The sequence below is a fragment of the Vombatus ursinus genome, unplaced genomic scaffold (assembly GCF_900497805.2).
Source record: "Vombatus ursinus unplaced genomic scaffold, bare-nosed wombat genome assembly UNPS02014797.1, whole genome shotgun sequence".
NCBI classification, from domain to species: domain Eukaryota; kingdom Metazoa; phylum Chordata; class Mammalia; order Diprotodontia; family Vombatidae; genus Vombatus; species Vombatus ursinus.
Window position 1 is genome coordinate 17,803,967 of NW_020954575.1, and position 21,367 is coordinate 17,825,333.

At 40.5% G+C, this 21,367-nt stretch overlaps 2 protein-coding genes across 2 annotated transcripts; both read left to right on the forward strand.

Annotated features, from left to right (window-relative positions):
• Window positions 1-1,558: 1,558 nt before the first annotated feature.
• LOC114049213 (keratin, type I cuticular Ha3-I-like) lies at window positions 1,559-4,707 on the forward strand. The gene is made up of 7 exons (XM_027870410.1): window positions 1,559-1,936; window positions 2,062-2,144; window positions 2,709-2,865; window positions 3,094-3,255; window positions 3,353-3,478; window positions 3,642-3,862; window positions 4,214-4,707. The coding sequence occupies exons 1-7, from the start codon at window positions 1,589-1,591 to the stop codon at window positions 4,296-4,298; spliced, it is 1,182 nt and encodes a 393-aa protein (XP_027726211.1). The 5' UTR covers window positions 1,559-1,588; the 3' UTR covers window positions 4,299-4,707.
• An 8,592-nt stretch (window positions 4,708-13,299) lies between these two features.
• On the forward strand, window positions 13,300-19,607 carry LOC114049217 (keratin, type I cuticular Ha1-like). The gene is made up of 7 exons (XM_027870413.1): window positions 13,300-13,684; window positions 15,249-15,331; window positions 16,066-16,222; window positions 16,615-16,776; window positions 16,882-17,007; window positions 17,895-18,115; window positions 19,119-19,607. Exons 1-7 carry the CDS (start codon window positions 13,337-13,339, stop codon window positions 19,255-19,257), a joined length of 1,236 nt encoding a protein of 411 aa, XP_027726214.1. The 5' UTR covers window positions 13,300-13,336; the 3' UTR covers window positions 19,258-19,607.
• The last annotated feature ends 1,760 nt before the right edge of the window (window positions 19,608-21,367 follow it).

Sequence of the window (21,367 nt, forward strand, 5' to 3'; positions counted from 1 at the left end):
TAGTACCCTGTTGGCATTACCATTGAGAACTTGACATTGAGAGTTGACTGCATGCTACAATATGATGTAAGAGGAATATCCTAGAATGTAAGATTCTTGAGGATAGGGACTGTTTTTTAGTTTTGTTTCTGTATCCCCAGTACCTTCACCTGCTTGTTAGATTGAACTGAATTGGATTAAGTATACCATATTGGGCAAAGATTTTTGAGTGCATGTAACTTTTTGATATTTCTTTCAAAGAGATCGCATTTTAGTAGTATGTCCTATATTCAGGTCCAATACAACATTTATGCTTTTATAAAGAAAAGGAATAATAGGGGAATATTAATGTACTGGATAATCCACTTGGAAAGAAATAAGAGTGCCACTGTGACAAATGTGAAAGGCAATCTGGAGTGAAAAGAGAACTAGATTTTTAGTTAGAGGACATGGGTTCAAATCCCAGCTGCTGTTTCTTGTCCTAAGTGACCTTGGGCACAATTACTTAACTTTTCTGGGTATCACTTTATATCTATATCCATATTTATATCTGTATTTAAATCTGTCTACATCAACATCTACATCTACCTCCATGTCTCTGTCTACATCTGTGTCTATGTTTACATCTATGTCTATTTCTATTATATCTCTGTAGATAACTATGTATCTTAAATGAGGGGGATTGGGCTAGATAACCTCTACGGCTCTTTCCAGCTTTAAGTCTATGATTCTATAACCAACTCCTCATTTAATCACATACCCTTTTTGGTAATCCTCATGGGCAATGCCCCTTAGTTCTTAGACATTATAATCTATTCTCAAGTCAATGCCTTTTGAACAGGTCCATTCTCTTTAGACTTCTTAGTGAGGATCTGTTGATTTCCAGAACTACACCTCAGTACATCCCCTGTTCATCTGGCTGATTCTTTGTATTCCTTTTCAAATGACCTAACTCCCCACTTTCTAAACACCAGCATTCATTTTCCTCAATTGTCAATTTCCCAAAGATCCCAAAGAGTCAATAATTCACTCAAGTGCCTATGGAGATGCTTGTTTCTAACATTTATCTAGTTTCTATTGTTATTCTCAACACTAGTGGTGTTATTCTCAATATTAGCACTGGAGAAGGACTAGAAAGAGAAGAGTATCCAAAAGACTGCTCAGTTTCCAAGCTTTTCACAGAAATTAATGGTAGAACTTGAATGATAAAGAGAACATCTGATCCACATATAGCTCCACCCCAGGCTGGGAGGTCAGGGTCCCTTGCTGTCCTCAGGCCTGAGTCATGAGGACTGCCATTTAGGACTGTGATGATCCTGTATATTTAAAGACAACGAATGAGACACTTATTTCTCCAGCCAATAGCATCTATGAAGAGTCCTGACCCAGCACAAGCCAGAATAGAGATTTTTATGAGATGAGGCAGGACTCTTTGAAGGTCTCTAACTAGAGTATTTTTGGAAAAAAATTGACCAGAAGTGAAGGAAGGAAACAATGCTATATGATGAGCTCATACCCACTTCTTGGGGTATAAAAGGTCCAGGGAGGCAGGTAGACCTCACACAACTTGATCATTGTACTAAACCCTCCAACTACCCTACTCACCATCATGCCTTACAACTGCTGCCTGCCCAACTTTAGCTCCCGCACCAGCTGCTCCTCCAGGCCCTGCCTGCCTCCCAGCTGCTGTAGTTGCACCCTCCCCGGGGCCTGCAACATCCCTGCCAATGTGGGCACCTGTGGTTGGTTCTGTGAAGGCTCCTTCAATGGCAAGGAGAAGGAGACCATGCAGTTCCTGAATGACCGCCTGGCCAACTACCTGGAGAAGGTGCAGCAGCTGGAGCTGGAGAATGCTGAGCTGGAAGGTAGGATCCGGGAATGGTGCCAACAGCAGATCCCCTACGTGTGCCCAGACTACCAGTCCTACTTCAAGACCATTGAGGAGCTTCAGCAGAAGGTAAAATCTTGAGATATTTTACAGCTGAAGATACAGTTGCTTATAGACAGTGAACCATTTATTTAAAAGGTAGCAGGAGGTTCTGAAGTCTAAGGGATACTGAATGTGGACTCTCTCCTTTCCAGATCCTGTGCACCAAGTCTGAGAACACCAGGCTAGTGGTAGGCATTGACAATGCCAAGCTGGCTTCTGATGACTTCCGAACCAAGTGAGTTTGGGTAGAAGGAGGAAAAAAAATCATGTGTTTTTTTTTAAACTCTCGACACTAAACATGTTTTAGAAATGAGTTACAAAATTGAATCCAGAAGAAATAACTAAACAGGGATATGAAGATATAGGGAAGGAAATTATCTTTTTTTTTTTTCAGATGACAAAACAGTTTTGACCAAAGTTGTCCAGAGGAGTCTCAGACAATTACTTTTTCTAATTCAGTGTTTTGATCAACAGGCTAATTTCGTCTCCTTTCTAACCTCCCTTTACAGGGATAGAAAGAAAGAAATTGAAAAAATTTTCCCAGTAGAATGTAAATTCCTTAAGAACAGGGCCTGTCTTATTTTTGTCCTTGAGTCCTTAGCATTTTCACAGCACCTGATGCAAATAGGGGCTTAATAAATGTAGGATTATTTGCCCCTGCAGATAGCAGATATTTGTCAAACTGAAATTAAATAGGCCCTCAAACAAAAACTACAAAGTTAAAAAAAGTCAAGACAATACCATTCAACTTGTATAATATATAGGTGTTCTTCCTTTGTTTAATCACCTGCACTTAAAGGTATGAGACTGAAGTGTCCCTGCGCCAGCTGGTGGAGGCTGATATCAACAGCCTGCGCAGAATCCTGGACAATCTGACCCTGTGCAAGTCTGACCTGGAGGCCCAAGTGGAGTCCCTCAGGGAGGAGCTTGTTTGCCTGAAGAGGAACCATGAAGAGGTGAGAAAATAAATTTGCAGAGAAAACATTCTTGGATGTAGTAAATAGGCAGTTAATCTCCCTCTCTCTTTCTTTTTCATTCCTCCACTGAGTACACAGTACCTCATGGAAATAATTTGCATGTTTAGTGTATTGCTTCAGAAGGACTCTCCTTTCCCCACTCCCCACCAGGAAAAGAAGTGTACTCATGCCTTCCATTTTTTTTTTTTTTTGTTTTATTTTGTTTAGGAGGTCAACTCCCTGCGTGGCCAGCTTGGTGATAGACTCAATGTGGAGGTGGATGCTGCCCCAACTGTGGACCTGAACAGGATACTGAATGAGACTCGGGCTGAGTATGAGGCTGTGGTGGAGAACAACCGCAGAGATGTGGAGGAATGGTTTACTACTCAGGTGAGGGTCTAGCTCACGCCCACTGCAGAATTTGAAGCTTCATGGGGTCCTGATGATCATGATCTCACCTCTTGGCTCTCCTCTTGGGACATTTCAGACAGAGGAACTGAACAAGCAGGTGGTGTCCAGCTCTGAACAGCTGCAGAACTACCAGACTGACATCATTGAGCTGAGACGTACTGTCAATGCCCTGGAGGTTGAGCTGCAGGCCCAGCACAACCTGGTGGGTAACATGCAACTTTGATACTTACCCTTTGAGGTTAAACTTAGTCATTTATCAGCCATATAGTCAATGAAACTCTGAGCTTGGAGTTTTCATGGAACTATATGGAAAAGTCCTTTAGAGGGGTACCTTTGCTGACATTTTCTTCTCTTCTCCATCACAGAGAGATTCTCTGGAAAATACACTCAACGAGTCCGAGGCCCGTTACAGCTCCCAGCTGTCCCAGATACAGTATATGGTCACCAATGTGGAGTCCCAGCTGGCTGAGATCCGTGGTGACCTGGAGAGACAGAACCAAGAGTACCAGGTTCTCCTGGATGTTAGATCTCGGCTAGAGCGCGAGATTGCCACATACCGTAATCTACTGGAGTGTGAGGATTCCAAGTAAGTGTCCTGCCGGAGATTCCTGGAAAAGCCTATCTCTGTGTCTCTGTTTCTGTCTCTCCCACACACACATATACAGAAATTTAAAAAAAATTTGCGTAGATCTTCCAGTTAAACATTGTCTAGGAATAACCATGTATCATAATTCTTTCTCTACTCATTTAAGTAATATAACTTTGTAGGAGGGGCATTTGGTAATAATCTGAGTTTTCTCTGGTTTGCTTCAGCCACTCAAAACCCACTGGTGGCTGAACTTAAACTTGAATGGAATTTGTGGGCTATGGTCTTAGAGAGATCTTTGCATAGAACACTCCCATTCTCAACCTAATGCAAACAATTGTGTTTTCCTAGGCTGCCCTGCAATCCATGTGCCACCACCAATGCACGTGGCAACTCCTGTGGACCCTGTGGCAGGTCTTGTTCCCGCATCTGTTGAATTCCCATCTCTTAGTTTCACTATGTAAACTCAGGATGGGAAAGATTATTTGATCCTGACTTCTGACTTAGCTCAGTTCTCAAAGACAATAGCAACATTTTGGTTCTTTTCCCATCATCCCCATTTCTGTCAATTATGCCACCATTTTCAGGATCTCCCATGTACTGCAGTGAGTTCCAAAGTCAACAAGCCAAGAATGGCATCATCAACTCCCAATTGGTTGGAAAAATGCTTAATGGGAAGCATTGAAGCCTCTTAATTTCTGATGATGCCCAACTCCCTATTACTCAGTCACATGCTATTACTTTGGGGTGTTTCCTGTACAGATGGTGTTTCCGCCTTCCTTGCTCCTTCACCATCTTCTGGAATGCAAGGAGGTACCTTCACTTACCTTCCAATAAACTTTATTTCTTTGGCATTACAAATGTCCTTCTCATTCATGTTTACTCCCTGCAATGCACTCTTCATGTATGTCTCATAAAGAATCTTTCCTAGTCAGGAGAATGAAATGAATTCAGTGCCTGCCATTATATACTATGAACAAACACTGATCAAAGGTTAAGGGGTAATCCCCAAAAGAGACCCATGATTTAGGGTGGCTGCCCCAGAAGATAGCCTACAAAAATCTATTCCATGCTAGCCTTGAGTCCAAGATCCTTGATACCTTCTTGCCCCTTACCAGAAGATGGAACATAAATCAGGTCTGGATTTCTCATCATCCATTTCTTTCTCACATTTAGCTTTTTTTCCCAATCACTCCCTGGAAACAGCTGTAAGGCCATTAATGACACCTTCTAGTCAACTGAAATAATCTCTTCTCCATGCCCATCCTCTTCTATTTCTCTGGTGTTTTGACATGGCAAATGTTGAGCTTTATCATTCACCTTCTTCAGCTCTACCTCAGCTACACATGGGGATGGCCATGTCTTTGATCTTGCCATCACCCACAAGTCTTCAACTTCCATGTTCGTTAACTCTGAAATTCCTTTAGTAGATCATAATCTCCTATTATTTCCTTGCTCTCTATGCTTTGTTTCACGCTTACTGTGACCTGCAATACTCTCTGTACTTTCCCAAGCCTTCATCCTTGCTATGACTTCACTTTTCTCCCTTCTCAATCTCAATCCACTAGTGAGCATGTTCAATTCTAGACTGTTCTCTATTCTTGAATCTCTTGCTCCCTGGTCCTATTCTGCCCTATTCTGCTCTGCTGCTTTGCCAGATCTCAATCTTATATTACTTCCATCATCCACCTCCTCCATTCCTACTCATGTGCTGCACAATGGAGCTGGAGAAAGCCATAATACTTAGCTGACTTGCTCCACCATAAATCTGTTAATTAATTTCAACTGGGCCCTCACTGCTACAAGGAAATCCTTTACTTCTCCCTAGTTGATTTTCTATCACACTCATCACATTGAATGGTCCAAACCTCTTTTCTACACTTGTAACACTACTTTCTGATGCCCCCAGTCAGTGTGCTACCCATTAGCATTAAGGTTCAGTCAGTAGACTCTATTAGCTCTTAACCATGTCACGCTCCTATTCAAATGGCATAGCAAGAACAATGCTTACAAAACATTTCTCCCATAAACCCACACCATGCTCTTCCATCAATACACCAGCATCAGCAGGGGAGAGTGGGCGCAAACTTAAAACACAATAATAATGAGGCACATATGTAAAGGAAGACATGCGGCCAAGGCAGTGTTCAACTCTGGAATGTTCCCAATGTCCCTTTTCTTTCTGGAAATGTAGGGCTTTAATGTTTCAATATTTCTCTCTGTCATCGTTTATATCTGTCACTGCTTGTCTTATTGTCTCTGCCTCTCTCTGTCTCTCTGTGTCTGTCTATTTGTCTATCCCTCTGACATATACACACACATAGTTCACAGCTGGGAGTGGTATCTGGGCTAGATGAGTGACTCTGCTGATAGTTTAGGCTACTCAGTTTCTGGGCTTGGGGTGCTCTATTTGTGGGCTTGGTTGACTCCTCATAGGTGAATGGATTACTGTGGTGGATTTCTGTAACTGAACTGTTCTGCTGCCAGGTTGGGCTTTTTCTTTGCTCATCTGGATTTTCTCCTTAATTTTTTTTTTTGCCATTTTCTATTTCAAGCTCAGCTGAAGCCCTCAGCTGGGAGAGTGTACTTCTTCAGAAAGGGTAGAGACTCAGCCTAGGATTTGAAGAAGTCTTTCTAGTTCTAGGGTGAGGGAGGGAACAAAAACTTATTAAATTAAAAATTTATACTATGTGTCAGGTACTGTGCTGAGCACTTTACAAATGTTATTAATTTCACAGAAAAGGAAAATGGCAAATGTTGGAGGGGATGTATTAAAATAGGTACACTAATGTACTGTTGGTGGAGTTGTGAAGTGATCCAACCATTCTGGAGATCAATTTGGAACTATGACCAAAAGGTTATAAAACTGTACATACCCTTTGACCCAGCAATACTACTATTAGATCTATGCCACAAGGAGATCAAAGAAAAAGGGAAATGACTCTATGTGCAAAAATATTTATTGTAGCTATTTTTGTGGCTGCGAAGAATTGGAAATCAAGGGGAAATATCAATTGGGGAATGACTGAACAAGTTATGATATATGAATGTGATGTAATATTATTCTGCTATAAGAAATGATGAAGGGGATAATTTTAGAGAAACCTGGGAAGACTTGTATGAGCTGATGTAAAGTCAAGCCAGCAGAAGCAGGAGAACAATATACACAGTAATAGCAATATTGCAAAGATAATGAACTTTGAAAGACTTAGTAACTTATCAACACAATGACCCACCATGATTCCAAAACACTCATGATAAAACATACAATTCACTTCAAGAAAGAGAACTAATGTGCTTTGAGTACAGATTGAAGTTTTTCTTTTTCTTGCTTTCCCCACCTGGATCATGGCTAATATAGAAATCTGTTTTGCATTACTATGTATTTGTAATGGTCTTGTTTTTCTTTCCTTATTAATTAGGGTAGGAACACAGAGGAGGGAGAGAATTTGGAATGGAAAATAAAATGAAGTTTAATTTAAAACATTACATTTAGAAGGATGGAGTTGAAAGAGAGCATTCTAGGTGTAGGGGACAGATTGTGTGAATACGGTGACATGAAAGATGGGGAATCTATCTCCCCATTTGGGTGGAGTTTGACTGGAATGTAGAATCCACAAAAGGAAATAATATAAGAAAAGTCTGGGAAGGTAGAATGGATTCTGATTATGAAAAGCCTCAAATACCTGGCTGGACGTATTTGTATTTTATTTGGGTGGCAATAGGGAGCCACTGAAGGTTTTTTGATCAGAGGAATGACATGGTCAGACCTGTTCTTTATAAAGATAATTTTGGCACCTGTGGAGAGAATGGATTGGTAAGGAGGAAAGGCTACATCCAGGGAACCAACTAGCAGACTATTATAATAGTCTAGTCAATACACTATGAATAAGTATCTGAACTTGAATAGTTGCTAATTAAATGGAGTCAGGGGGATGGAAATGAAGGAGGTTGAGGAGGTGGAATCAACAAGACTGTCCATTGATTGGAAATGTGGGGTGAAGCAGAGATAAGATTCTTTGAGGTTGGTGACCTTTATCCTTCACCTAATGTTATTCCTTCTAGTCTATGTGAACATGGTACCTGGTGTTATTTTTCCTCCCCTCCTCAACCCCATCCCATAAAATAGCCCCAGGCTTATTACCTTATTTGGAAGAATCTGATAATAACAACTTATGCTTATAAAATTTGTAAGATTTACAAAGTATTTTCCTTACACTGACCCTTTGAGATAAGTGGTACAAATATTATTATGCCCATAATAATAATAATGATTTATGTTTATGCAATATATAAGGTTTATGAAGTACTTTCCTTGAACTGACCCTTTGAGGTAAATAGTACAAGTATCATTATGTCCATTTTCCAGATGAGAAAACTGAGGCTAAGAGCGATGAAATGATCTCAGGACCACATGGGTATCAGGGATGGAATTTGAAGGCAGGTTTCCTGACTCCAAGCCCAGAATTCTTTATACCTGGAACTCATTTATCCTAAGGTGTAAATAACTGACAACTTCTCATAGAGGTACTTACTATCTTATTAAAGACAATCACAAAGAAATATCTAGTGGTGGATTTTTCAGGTGTTAGCCTTAGACAGGTAGGAAGGTTGTTTGGAGGAGCAGGGAATGAAGCTTTCCTAAATCCATAGGGAGGTGACTGCCTAGTCTGCCTATGTAGAAGCCCTGCCCTAACTTAACTCTGCTGCTCAGTGCCACTGCCATTGCTACTGACTTAGAAGTGTGGGTGTCATCTTGTCCTTTGAGATGCTTTTACTTCTCTAAAAAGATTACTTAAATCTCAAGAGCAGTTTACCTATTACATTGAGACCAGGTCCTATACCATGGTATTGGCTATAATGGCTTAACTTTGTGTTGGTTAATATTTTGTTTACCCATGATGTTGATCCCAGATCCATTAAGCCAAGTCATTGATCTTTACCCAATTAAAATTTGATGTGGGTTGAAGTTGACTATAAACAGAATAAATGAAAAGTAATAGAAACAAGGAGAGGTTAGTAACTTTGTTACACCCTTCCTCATCCCAAGCTCACTTAGCTAGAGCTATATGATATGATTATAATTCTGTAATAACAATAATTAAGCATTGCTTAACATCTATGGAGTAGGCACGGCATCTTGGATACAGGGTGTAGATTATAGAAAGTTGTGGTTCTTCACTTCTTTTATTGAGATTGAATAAATACCTATGGATGCACAGACAAGCCTGGCAGCATTGGCTACAGGCCAAAAATAATTCTTTCCTTCTTTTTTAAAAAAGCAATTTCTGCGTTTTCCCTTCTTTCCTTCCTTCCTTTTTCTTCCTTCCTTCCTTCCATCCTTCCTTCCTTCCTTCTTTTCTTCCTTCCTTCTTGAGATTTGGAGATTAAAAAAAAGAAAGCAGAGAAAAATGGGGAATCTAGTTATTTGCTGTTTGAAATGTGACTTTTATCACCTGTCCCCAACTTTCTTCTCATTTTAATTTCTATTTATCTTATTTTTCAATACATATTTTGATTCTTTAAAAATTTTCTCTATTTCTCAATGAATTACCCTTCCAACTCTGCCTTTCCTCTCCCACTTCCCTCAACATTCCCAGCAACAAAGAAGCACAGTTAAGCAGAACGAATCATTGGCCATATATGACAATGAATGCCACATCCCACACCTATAGTCTAGTACCTGTATGTTAAGAAAAGTAACATCTATTTCATCTTTAGCCTGTGGGAATCAAGGCTCTGTCTTACCTTTGATTAGAATTCACATTCTTTCAATTGTTTTTTTCTTTAAATTTCTGTACCCATTACATAAATTGTTCTCTTCATTCTGGGTACCTTGTTCTTCCTCTCATTCATACATCTTTCCCTCAATCTTCCTTTCTAACTTACTATCATGCTACTCCTCTCAAAACATTGTATGTACTTTATCCTAACTGATTTAAATCCCATTGTTCTGAAATGCACTCCTTATCACCAAGTTCCAGATCAAATACCCTTTCTTCCACAAAGTTGTCTCTTACCCTACTGGACAGAAATGATCTCTCCAACCACTAAGCTCTCATGGCACTTTCTTTGTACCCTTTTTGTGATATTGCACTAATTACATTATATCTTATATTATTATTTCTTATTCTCCCTGACAAGCTTCTCAGATTCTAAATCCAATGCTCTTTCCATTACATGATGTGGATAGTATCCCCACAGTCCCTTGGATAGGAATCAGTAGAATTCAGGAATCATACAGAGAAGCTTGGAATTCTAGTCCTGGGCTCAGCTACCAACTAGTTGTGTGTGACCTTGGGCAAATCACTTCCCACTCTCTTTTCTTATCTGTAAACAGGGTTACATCCAGTGATCTCCTAGATCCCTTCCAACTCTAAAATTCTTTGATCTAACAGTCACTCAAAAAAATTGTTAAATCAATGTCCTCTGATCTAAACTCACTGCTCTTCAATAAACTGGAGCTGAATCTGATGCAGGGATTGGTTCCAGTAAGGTTAAGTTGTAGGAGAATAATTTTGCAAGGCACACAAGAAAGCTAACTCATTATTTTATAATCCCTCTTAAGTCTTGAGCCAAAATAATATTTCCTAACTTGGTTTCTTATCTTATTTATAAGGATTGGCTTTAAATGACTTGTTTTGGAAACTCAAACCCATTCTCAGTGAGTAGAGCTTCGTCACTTCTGAGGATATGCCTTCCAGTAGAGGGTAAGTAAGCTCTTTGAGGACAGGCCCCATTATTCATATTTCTTCTATATCTCCATCACTAATAGATTTTATTTTTACATTTAAGTTTTATTTTTATTTTCAGTTCTACATTCTCTCCCACTCTCCCCTCACACTTATTGAGAATGCAAGAAATATCCCTTTATACATATACAGTCACTCAAAACTTGTTTCTACATTACCCATGTCCTGAAAAAAAAGCAAGAAAAATAAAGGAAAAAACTGTGCTTCAAGATACACCCTAAATCCATTACTTTTCTCTCTGGAGGTGGATAACATGTTACATCTTGAGTCCTTCGAAGCTAATAGGTTTAGGTTTGATTAATGCTTCTTGAATTGTATTGAATACACCACATGATCTGGTGGTCATTCTAAGAGAGGAGTTGTAAACATGACTTGGGCAATGGTTGCATCATTGGAAGCAGGGTCTGACCTCTCAAAGGGACTACTTTGAAGAGGACAGAACTCATTTGTATAGATGGGGTTTTATGTGTTTGTTAACAAAAAAAAATCATCCATGTTACTTCAAACTTTCATACCATGTTATTTCAAACTCTCATACCACACAATGGTGCTGCTAAAAATGGGCCAGGGGAGAGAAAGTCTCCTTCCTCTGGTACCAAGGGAAGTCCAGGAAAAACAGTAGATAGAAGGGTGGACTTGACATTAGGAGTCCTGGTTCAAATTCTGCCTCAAATACTATCTGTAATTTTAGTCAATTTCTTCATCAGCAAAATGGAAGTAATAACATATTACATCTTCCCCAGAGTTATTGTGAAATTGTTATTGCTATTTATCAATATTAGTATTATTGGGGCAGCTCAGTGGCGCAGTGGTTACAGTGCTGGGACTAAAGTCAGGAAGACTCATTTTCATGAGTTCAAATCTGGTCTCAGATACTTACTAGCTATGTGACCCTAGGCAAGTCACTTAAATGTGTTTGCCTCAGTTTCCTCATCTGTAAAATGAGCTGGAGAAGGGAAAGACAAACCACTCCAGATTCGTTGCCAAGAAAACCCCAAATGGGGTCCTTAAGAGTCAGACATGACTAAAAAACAAGTTATTATTATTATTTTCCCTTTGAAGAACTGAGGTCAGTTTTTTCTTCCTAGAAGAATGAAACAGATTATTTTTAAAGCTTCCAATTAGTAGGGAGATTTATTTGTTATAAATTACATGTTACACATGCATATGTATTATATTACATTCGATCATATTATACTACATTAGACATTAGCATTTTATTTTGTTAGAGTAGAACCAACCTTTGTCTTCTTTGAAAAGAAATGGAATTATCTCTTTGTTGACAAAATTAGTTTGGATTTTAAATTTACCTTGCCCATTCATATTTGACATTATACACAGCTCATTTCCATGGAATAATAACTTTCAATCACTCCTTCTTAGTTCAGGTCTGGAGAAGACCAAAGTAGCTGGGAGACAGTGGTTCTAAAATCAGGTGGCCTAGGTTTAAATCTTGTCTCTGCCCTGGGTGACCTTGGTTAAGTTGCTCAGCCTCTGTGAAGCCAATTTCCTCATCTGTAAAATGAAGACGTTGGACCTGAATGCTTTTCCAGTTATTACTTGCTACTTGTGTGACCTTGGACAAGTCAGTTAACCTTCCTGAGTCTCAGTTCCCCCATTTGTGAAATGGGGATGGTTGGGTTACAGGACCTCCGAGGTAATTTCTAGCTATACACATTTAGAATTTACAATGCAGATTCCTGGAATGGGCACCATGGACAGTGGTAGAATCCTTAGAGGTCAGAGAGTCATAGGTATAGAGCTAAAAGACATCTCAGAAATTGTCTTGTCCAACTTCCTCATTTTATAGATCAAGAAACTGAGGCTAAGAAAGGTCAAGTAACCTGTCCAAAATCACCCTGGTAGCAAGTGACAGCTGGAAAACAATTCAGAAATCATCTAGTCCAATCCCTTCATTTTACAGTTGAAGAAACTGAGGTCTGAAGAGGTTTAACAACTTGCCCAAGGTCACAGGGCAATAAGTGGCAAAGCCAAGATTTAAACTTAGGTGCCATGATTCCAAGGTCAGCACTCCAAGTCCAGTGTTGTTTTTTCTACTGTGTTGCCCTTCCTCAGGGTATAGCTTCTTGTCTGACCTTGCCTGGAGGCAGAGAGATAGATCAGATGACCTTAAGAACCTATCTGGTTTTAGGATACAGTCATCTCCCCACTAGCACATTCCAGTCTGTAGTTACTGTTTCTCAGGTAGCTTTATCTCAAAGACTCTTCCAAGTTTCAACCTGATAATGCTTTAACTTCTTAGAATGGAGAAAAGGACTCAAGGGAGGTCAGCCTAGAGTTTGTATATGATGGAGTGTAAAACCAGAGACTCTGACCCCAGTCACTGGGGACACCATGAGACAGAATTGTCCTTAGGGTCCCCACACCCAGTGAATAAGGGGAAGTGATGGGTTGGCCACTTTGAAGATGAACCATAAAGCTCTTACTTCACTGAGAAGTACAATTGGTGAGGAGTCCTGACTTAGCAAGAAGCCCAAGTAAAACCTTTTATGAGGTGAAGGACTCTTCTGAGGTCATTAAATAACATACTGAGAAGTGCTTCAGAAACATTGCTAATGGAGAAAAAAAGGGGAAAATGCTATATACTATAACCACACCCACTGTTGAAAGAATATAAGATGAACCTGGTTTAGGAAGGAGATTCATACAACAGGAAACAGGCAGACTTTGCAGCTGATCAGGGGACATTGTTTAGTTCACCATGCCTTACAACTGCTGCCTGCCCAACTTTAGCTCCCGCACCAGCTGCTCCTCCAGGCCCTGCCTGCCTCCTAGCTGCAATAGCTGCACCCTCCCCGGGGCCTGCAACATCCCCGCCAATGTGGGCACCTGCGGCTGGTTCTGCGAAGGCTCCTTCAATGGCAAGGAGAAGGAGACCATGCAGTTCCTGAATGACCGCCTGGCCAACTACCTAGAGAAGGTGCGGCAGCTGGAGAGGGAGAATGCTGAGCTGGAAGGTAGGATCCGGGAATGGTGCCAACAGCAGGTCCCCTACGTGTGCCCAGACTACCAGTCCTATTTCAGGATCATTGAGGAGCTCCAGCAAAAAGTAAGTCAGATGGGGTGTCTTAACTAATTCATGCATCAGTGGTATGGAGAAGGGAGATAGGCAGAATTATCCAAAGTACTGCATTTAAGAGAGTTTGAGAAAGGCTTTGGGGGTGCTGGGAAAGACAGATAGGGTCAGTAGGGTCAAGAGAATGACCCATGACTTAAATTATAGTCAACATCACATTGTCTTTAAAGGTGTTATCTCATTTAAAAATCTTGAGGAATTTCTACTCTATCTTGGCCCAGTGTTACCTTCTGAATTTTATAGCAGTTTCATTAATGAAAGGTGATCAAAGCCAGTGACACCTGAATGAACACCCGAATAAATCCATCCCTTGTAAATTATCAGCTATTATTTAAGATGCACTAGATTGATGGGTTCTTAACTGGAGTTCTATGAATTTGTTTAATTAATGTTTTGCTTAATACATTTAAATATAATTGGTTTCCTTGGTAATCTTATGTATTTTATTTTATGCATTTAAGAACATTATTCAAGAATAGGTTCAGAGGTTTCTTTAAACTTTCAAAGGTGGCATGGTGCAGAAAAGGTTCAGAATCACAGCGTTAGCTGAATCGAGGGTTTGTAGTTCCATCATAGCTGATGTGCATACAATTTTAAAGTGGGTAAAGCATGGTGTGGACATTTGGTCCTTGCAATATTCCTGGGAGATACATACTACAAACACTATTATTTCCATTTATACAATGAAGAAACTGGGTTTCAGAGTGGCTAAGTGACTTTCCAATGGTTACATAACTAATGAGGTTCAAGAATAAGTTTCAAATCCAGATCTTTCTTTAAGACCAGTCTTCCATGCATCTCTGACAATTAGTCACTTAACCCTTCTGGATCTCAGTTTCTTTTTCTGAAAAGTTAGGAGGGTGGACTAGATGACCTCTAAGGCCTTTTCAAGCCCTAAATCTTTGATCCTAAGATCAGCTTTCCACGATGCCCCACTCTCCCTGTAACGTGTCCTATCTTCTTCAGAGGCTTTGCTTCTCGTAATCCCTTGGGTGGGTTGGTGGGGGGCAGACTTTTCTCCTTAGGTGTCAGAAACGAATGATAGAAAACATGGTGGAATTTAAGCATTATGGGAAAAGGGTGGGTCCTCTCCTCATTATGGAGCTGGAAAAAATGTAACAAAAAACCCTGAAGCCTAGAAGAGTTAAGAAACATGCTCAAAGTCACAGAACTAGCTAGTGGCAAAGTCAGGAACAGAACCCAGGGTTCCAGACTCTCAGTGAAGCATATCCTTTCCCTTCTATCATATTTCTTTTATATTAAAGCTGAATAATCAATAAATCAATAGAATATTTATTAAATACCTACTATATTTGAGCCACTATGCTAAGCATCAGGGATGCAAAAGACCGTTCCTGACCTCAAGGAGATTACAATTTAATAGATTATGGAAAACAGAGAGTTGAACTAGAAATGTGGCATTATCATCCTCATCATTTATGCAAATGACAAGAAGACAATAGTTGATTTTTTTTGCTTCAAGAAACAAAGTATTATTTCTAAGCATAATTCAGCTTATAATCATTTATTCCTTCAGATTCTGTGCACCAAGGCAGAGAATACCAGGCTAGTGGTGCAGATTGACAATGCCAAGCTGGCTGCTGATGATTTCAGAACCAAGTAAGAACTTTTGAACAACATGCTTTGCCCATCAACAAAATGAGTGGTCTTATCATGTAGTGACTTCCCCATCCCTAGACATATTCAGAGACAGGATGGTTGATTCTTATTGAGGGTTTTTAATCTGGGGTCTATACACTTCCTTCAAAAATTTTTTTTGATAACTAACTTTTAATATACTTGGTTTCCTTCATAATCTTATGCATTTTATTTTAAGCACTTAAAAACATGATAGCTTGGTCCTGGTAAGTGAAAGTAATGAATCCTCTGTAAAGTGGTCAAATTATTCAAATTCACATTGCACATTTCCATCGGGCTTAAAACAATTACCGTATTTTACATAATTATAGCTTTGGATAGTGTGAATTTGAGAGCTCTTTATGAGATTCATTATCCACACTAATTAGGATGAAGCTGTATTCTAAGAAGGGGGTTTATGGGCTTTTCCAGACTGCCAAAGGGGTCTACAACTGCCAAAAGGTGAAGATTCCTCTGCCTAGGGCAGGGGTGCGGAACCTGTGGCCTTGAGGCCACATGTGGCCACCTTTTGGCCAAATCCAAGTTTTACAGAACAAATGTTTCTCATCCCTGGCCTAGGGCATCTCTAAGTGTCTGCTGACTCTACCTCCTATGATCCCGTGAGACCTAGAAGCCTGGTTTGTGAGATATTGGGACTTCCTCTTTTATTTTTGCTTTCTTTTACATGTCCTCTGACCACCTGTCACATTTTAAAGGTACCAGACGGAACTGTCCCTGCGCCAGCTGGTGGAGGCTGACATTAATGGCCTGCACAGGATCCTGGATGGGCTGGCCCTCTGCAGGTCTGACTTAGAGGCTAAGGTGGAGTCCCTGAAGGAGGAGCTGCTCTGTCTCAAACAGAACCATGAGCAGGTAAGGAAAATCTTCAGACCTGTGTGTCTTGTCCAGTGAGAAGGGACTCAAACTATAGAGAGGGCAGAAGGAAATGTCTTCACTATGCCCAAGAAAGTGAATATTAACCCATCTTCCCATCTGTAAAATGGGGGACAATAATAGCATCCATCTTGTGGGGTTGTTGTGTGGATTGTTGCATGATGTTGTATGAAAAATGCTTTGTAAACCTTGAATGGCTACGTAAATGCCAACTATTAATATTTTTCTCAAACTCTATGTCCCCAAAGAGCTGGAAAACTTAATTACTGATTTAAAGGAAAAACTTGATGTGTCTTCTAATAATGCTCCCACAAGAGACTTTATGAATAGACTCATTCCTGTTTGGTCCCTCCCTCTTTTTTCTTACACAGGAAGTTAACACGCTGAGAAGCCAGATTGGGGAGAGACTCAATGTGGAGGTGGACGCTGCCCCAACTGTGGACCTGAACAGGGTGCTGAACGAGACCCGGTGTCAGTATGAGACCCTGGTGGAGAACAACCGCAGAGATGTGGAGGAATGGTTCACCACTCAGGTAAGGCTCTGTCTCTGTCTCTCTTCTGACTCACCAGAATGTGTCAGCCCCTCTTCACCGGCTGCCTCATCACACCTCCTGACCAAGACTGATTTCTTTTTTCAGACAGAGGAACTGAACAAGCAGGTGGTGTCCAGCTCTGAGCAGCTACAGAACTGCCAGGCTGAGATCATTGAGCTGAGGCGCACCGTCAATGCTCTGGAGATTGAGCTGCAGGCTCAGCACAACCTGGTGGGTTACACCTCGGCTCTGGGTTCAACTGGCTCCAGTTGAAACAATCAGTGAATCCACAACTATTTATTAGGCACCTACAATTCACCAGGCACTCTGTTATGTGCTGAGGATAAAAAAAAAAGACAAAGAATGAAATAGTTCTTGCTCTCAAGTAGCTAACATTCTATTTGAGTAGATAACATATACATGTATAAGTAGGGGAAAAGTCATTTTTTTTGAAGTAGGGAAGGTGCTAACAATTGGAAGGGATCAGGATAGACTTCTTATAGAACAGAGAACTAGGCCTGGGAATAGATTTCCAGGGTCATGGAAGTTAGATGGGAAAAAAAAATCCCATTTTAGTTTTCACTCACCTCTAACTGAAATTTATCATTTCCTTCAATTATTTAAGTACCTGGTTCTGGAAAAGGATTCATAGGCACACACAAAAAATTAAGAATCCTGGTAGAAAAGGTGGGGCTTGAACTGAGCCTTGAAGGATGCTGGAAATTTTAAGAGGTATAGGTGAGAAGGGATTGTATTCCAGGCAAAGGGGACAGCCGGATGGAGTATCATATATGGAGACATCAAAAAGACCAGGTTGACTGGATTAGAATATGAGTGAATATTGGGTAATGAGACTGAAGAAGTGGGTGGGGACCAGGTTGTGAGGCGCACTAAGTGCCAAATAGAAGGGGCTTGTATTTGATCTTAAAGAGAGTAGAGAGGCACTGGATGAATGAAGGTAGAAGTACAAATAACGTCAACAGGTAGACATTCAATTTATAATTATTTATCGTGATTATGAGGTGACTGTGAAACTTAGGGAGACATTCTTGGAAGTGTCTTACACAACCCTAAAAAAAAGTGACATATCTGGCATTCTTTTCTCTCCTCTATCACAGAGAAATTCTCTTGAAAATACCCTGACAGAAACCGAGGGTCGTTATAGCTCCCAGTTGTCCCAGGTACAGAGTATGATCACTAATGTGGAGTCTCAGCTGGCTGAGATCCGCGGTGACCTGGAGAGACAGAACCAAGAGTACCAGGTGCTCCTGGATGTCAGAGCACGGCTAGAGTGTGAGATCTCCACGTACCGCGGCCTGCTGGAGAGTGAAGACTGCAAGTAAGTTATCCGGGGGCTTTGGGGCAAAGCCACGTGTATGGCTCTTCCAAATCAGGGAGTCTAACAACCAAAATCTAGCATGGAACCCAAAGAGCTGGAAATTTGTTATCAAAGCTTGAAAATACTAATCTGTCTACACGGACCTTTGTGGTATGTTGTTGGGAAGCAAATGTCCACATAATTTGTTCTCCTTCCCCAATTTAGCTAATTAAAAAATGCCCGTATCATTCACTGTGCTGAGGGTATTTTCTCCTCCTGCAGAAAATAATGATTTTGGTTATCCTTATCATTGAGAGGTCCTGTTAGAAACAACAGCTGATAAGACCCTGGATAAGACATTGGACTTGGAATCAATAAGACTTGGGTCAAATGCTACTTTAGAGACACTTAGCTGTGTGATCATGGGCCTTAACCTTTCTGTGCCTTGGTTTCCTAATCTGTAAAATGAGAAGCTTGGACTTAATGGCTTCTAACGTCTCTTCCAGATTTTAGAACTATGATCATAGGTCCCATGATTTCATTTGTGTAAGGGAGGAAATTCCTCTACCAATGCAGGTCAGCACCTTCTTAGCATTTTATTGTCTTAGAGAGTTGCTTTGAGCACAGAGAAGTTAAGTGACTTGTCCAGGGTCACCCAGCCAGTATATGTTAGGGGTAGGAATTGAACCCAGGTCTTCTCAACTTTAAGAGCAGCTCTCTAAACTGAAAGTTATAATGGGAGTTTGATGCATACCTAGATTAAATAAAATGGCATCTTCTAAATGAATGATGCCATCTTAGGTAATTAGGCATGGGCCAAACCCCACTACATAGGGGAAACAGTAAATGCAGTAGAGAGAAAAGTCTGGATTATCAGTGCTCTGCCTTGATTTTTCTAGGACAAACACTGAATATATTCCTGACAATACATACTGTATTTTTTGATTATGTTGCTGTCCGCATTGCACTTTTCAGTGAGAAAATGATCCTCATATTTACATTTCCATGATTTTTGTCTCCCCAGGCTTCCCTGCAATCCCTGTGCTACCACCAATGCCTGCGGCAAGCCCATTGGCCCCTGTCCCATCAGCAATCCTTGTGTCCCCTGCACACCTTTTATCCCTCGATCTCGCTGTGGCCCCTGTAACTCCTTTGTGCGCTAAATTTCCTAGCATCCCCCAGAGGGTGAAGGACAGAGGGTCATTTGATTCCAATCTTTGGGCCAGCCTCTTTCTTTCACGGTGATTGTATCCTGTTAAATAGAAGAAGCCAGGGAAAGAATAGGAAGAAATGTACACAGATTTTCACAGATATAGTCAGTGATCCCTTGGGGCTAGGATTTGCTGGTTCTACACAAATGAGTCCTGTGTTGACGGAGGTCTTTGATCTTCGGATATTCTAGCTTTGTTTCCCTCAGAAAATGTGACTTACTGGCTCCTATGGTCCCCTCTGTTGTTTCAACTTCTCCTTCCCTCCTTGTAGTTCCCTTCTCATCCTCCTAATAAACTTTTACCCTTGCAAAGCACTGATGATTCTCATGTATATTCATTCCTTCCAAAGTGTGTGACGCTTGTATTTCATTAAAAAAAAAACACTTGAAAGCAAAGGGTTATTTACTACCCTGGGTCTACAAGCAACCACCATCATGAATAACACTCATTAACAGGACAGACCGGGAGACACTGTGCCTTAGGCATTGCATGGAACAGGCAGGAATCTCCCTGATCTGAACAGGACATAGGTACTTCAGTGAATTGCAGCTTCTCTTGGTAAGAAGCACTGGCCACAGTTTCTAGACAAGCCCTTTGCTTTCCCTAACTCTGACCACACCTGCAAGGAGGCTCTGGAATGCCAGTCAAATAAATGACAGACTTTAACAATCATTTCTACCATCACTGATCCAAATGAGTGTTGTTGTTCGGTGGTTTTAATTTGTGTCTGACTCTTTGTGACCCCATCTGGGGGTTTCTTGGCAGAGATACTGGAGTGGTTTGCCATTGCCTTCTCTGTCTTATTTTACAAATGAGGAAACTGAGGCAAATGGGGTTAAGTGACTTGCCCAGAGTCATACAACTAGTAGTTTGCCATTTCCTTCTCCAACTTATTTTAAAGATGAAGAAATTGAGGCAAACAGGGTTAGGTGACTTGCCCAGGGTCACACAACTAGCAAGTGTCTGAGGTCAAAAGTGAAATCAGGAAGATGAATCTTTCTGACTTTAGGTCCAACAGTCTATCCACTGTACTACGTCGCTGCCCAAATGAATGGAGCCCCTTCATAGTAGTCTCCATGGGAAGCTAGACACTTATTGCAGGGGTCATGCCATTATTCATAATGTGTTGGAACTGTCTTTTGGGGAAATCTTTTCAGAGTCTGTGGCAGATCCATAGTAGCAAATCTGTGCCCGTCTGGGCTGTATTTAGCCCTTTGGAACCACCAGAAATCATGGAGAGCCAAGTCTAGTGAATGAGATGGATGGTCAAGCTGGGGAAACCTCATTTGGGGCCAAAAATTAGGTATGACAAGAAGGTAATATGGAGATTTCTTAAGTGGGGGTTAAATGGACTCTGAAGGTCATTCCAAAAGACACAGAGTTGTGAGTGTCCTCAGATATATCTTTATTATTAACTTGTGAACCATGAACCATTAAAAAAATTCATAACTATATGTCAATGTAGTTGGTTTTATTTCTGATCCTATACATTTTATCTTATGCCTGTAAGATATTCTTCTGAAAGAATTTTTACAGCCAGTGTCTCTAATAAGGGCCTCATTTCTAAAATATATAGAGAACTAAGTCAAATTTATAAGAATACAAGTCAAAGGATATGAATAGGCAGTTTTCAGATGAAGAAATTAAAGCTACCTATAGTCATATAAAAAATGATCTAAATCACTGTTGTTTAAAGAAATGCAAATCAAAACAACTCTAAGGTACCACAGCACACCTATCAGGTTGGCTAACATGACAAAACAGGAAAATGATAAATGTTGGAGAAGATATGGGAAAAATTGGAACATTACTGTATTGTTGGTGGAGTTGTGAAATGATCCAACCATTTTGGAGTGCAATTTGGAGCTATGCCCAAAGGGCTATAAAAATGTGCATACCCTTTGACCCAGCAATAGCACTTCTAGGGCCATATCCCAAGGAGATCATACAAATGGGAAAAGGACCCACATGTACAAAAATATTTATAGTAGATATTTCTGTGGTGGCCAAGAATTTGAAATTGAGAGGATGCCCATCAATTGAGGAATGGCTGAACAAGTTG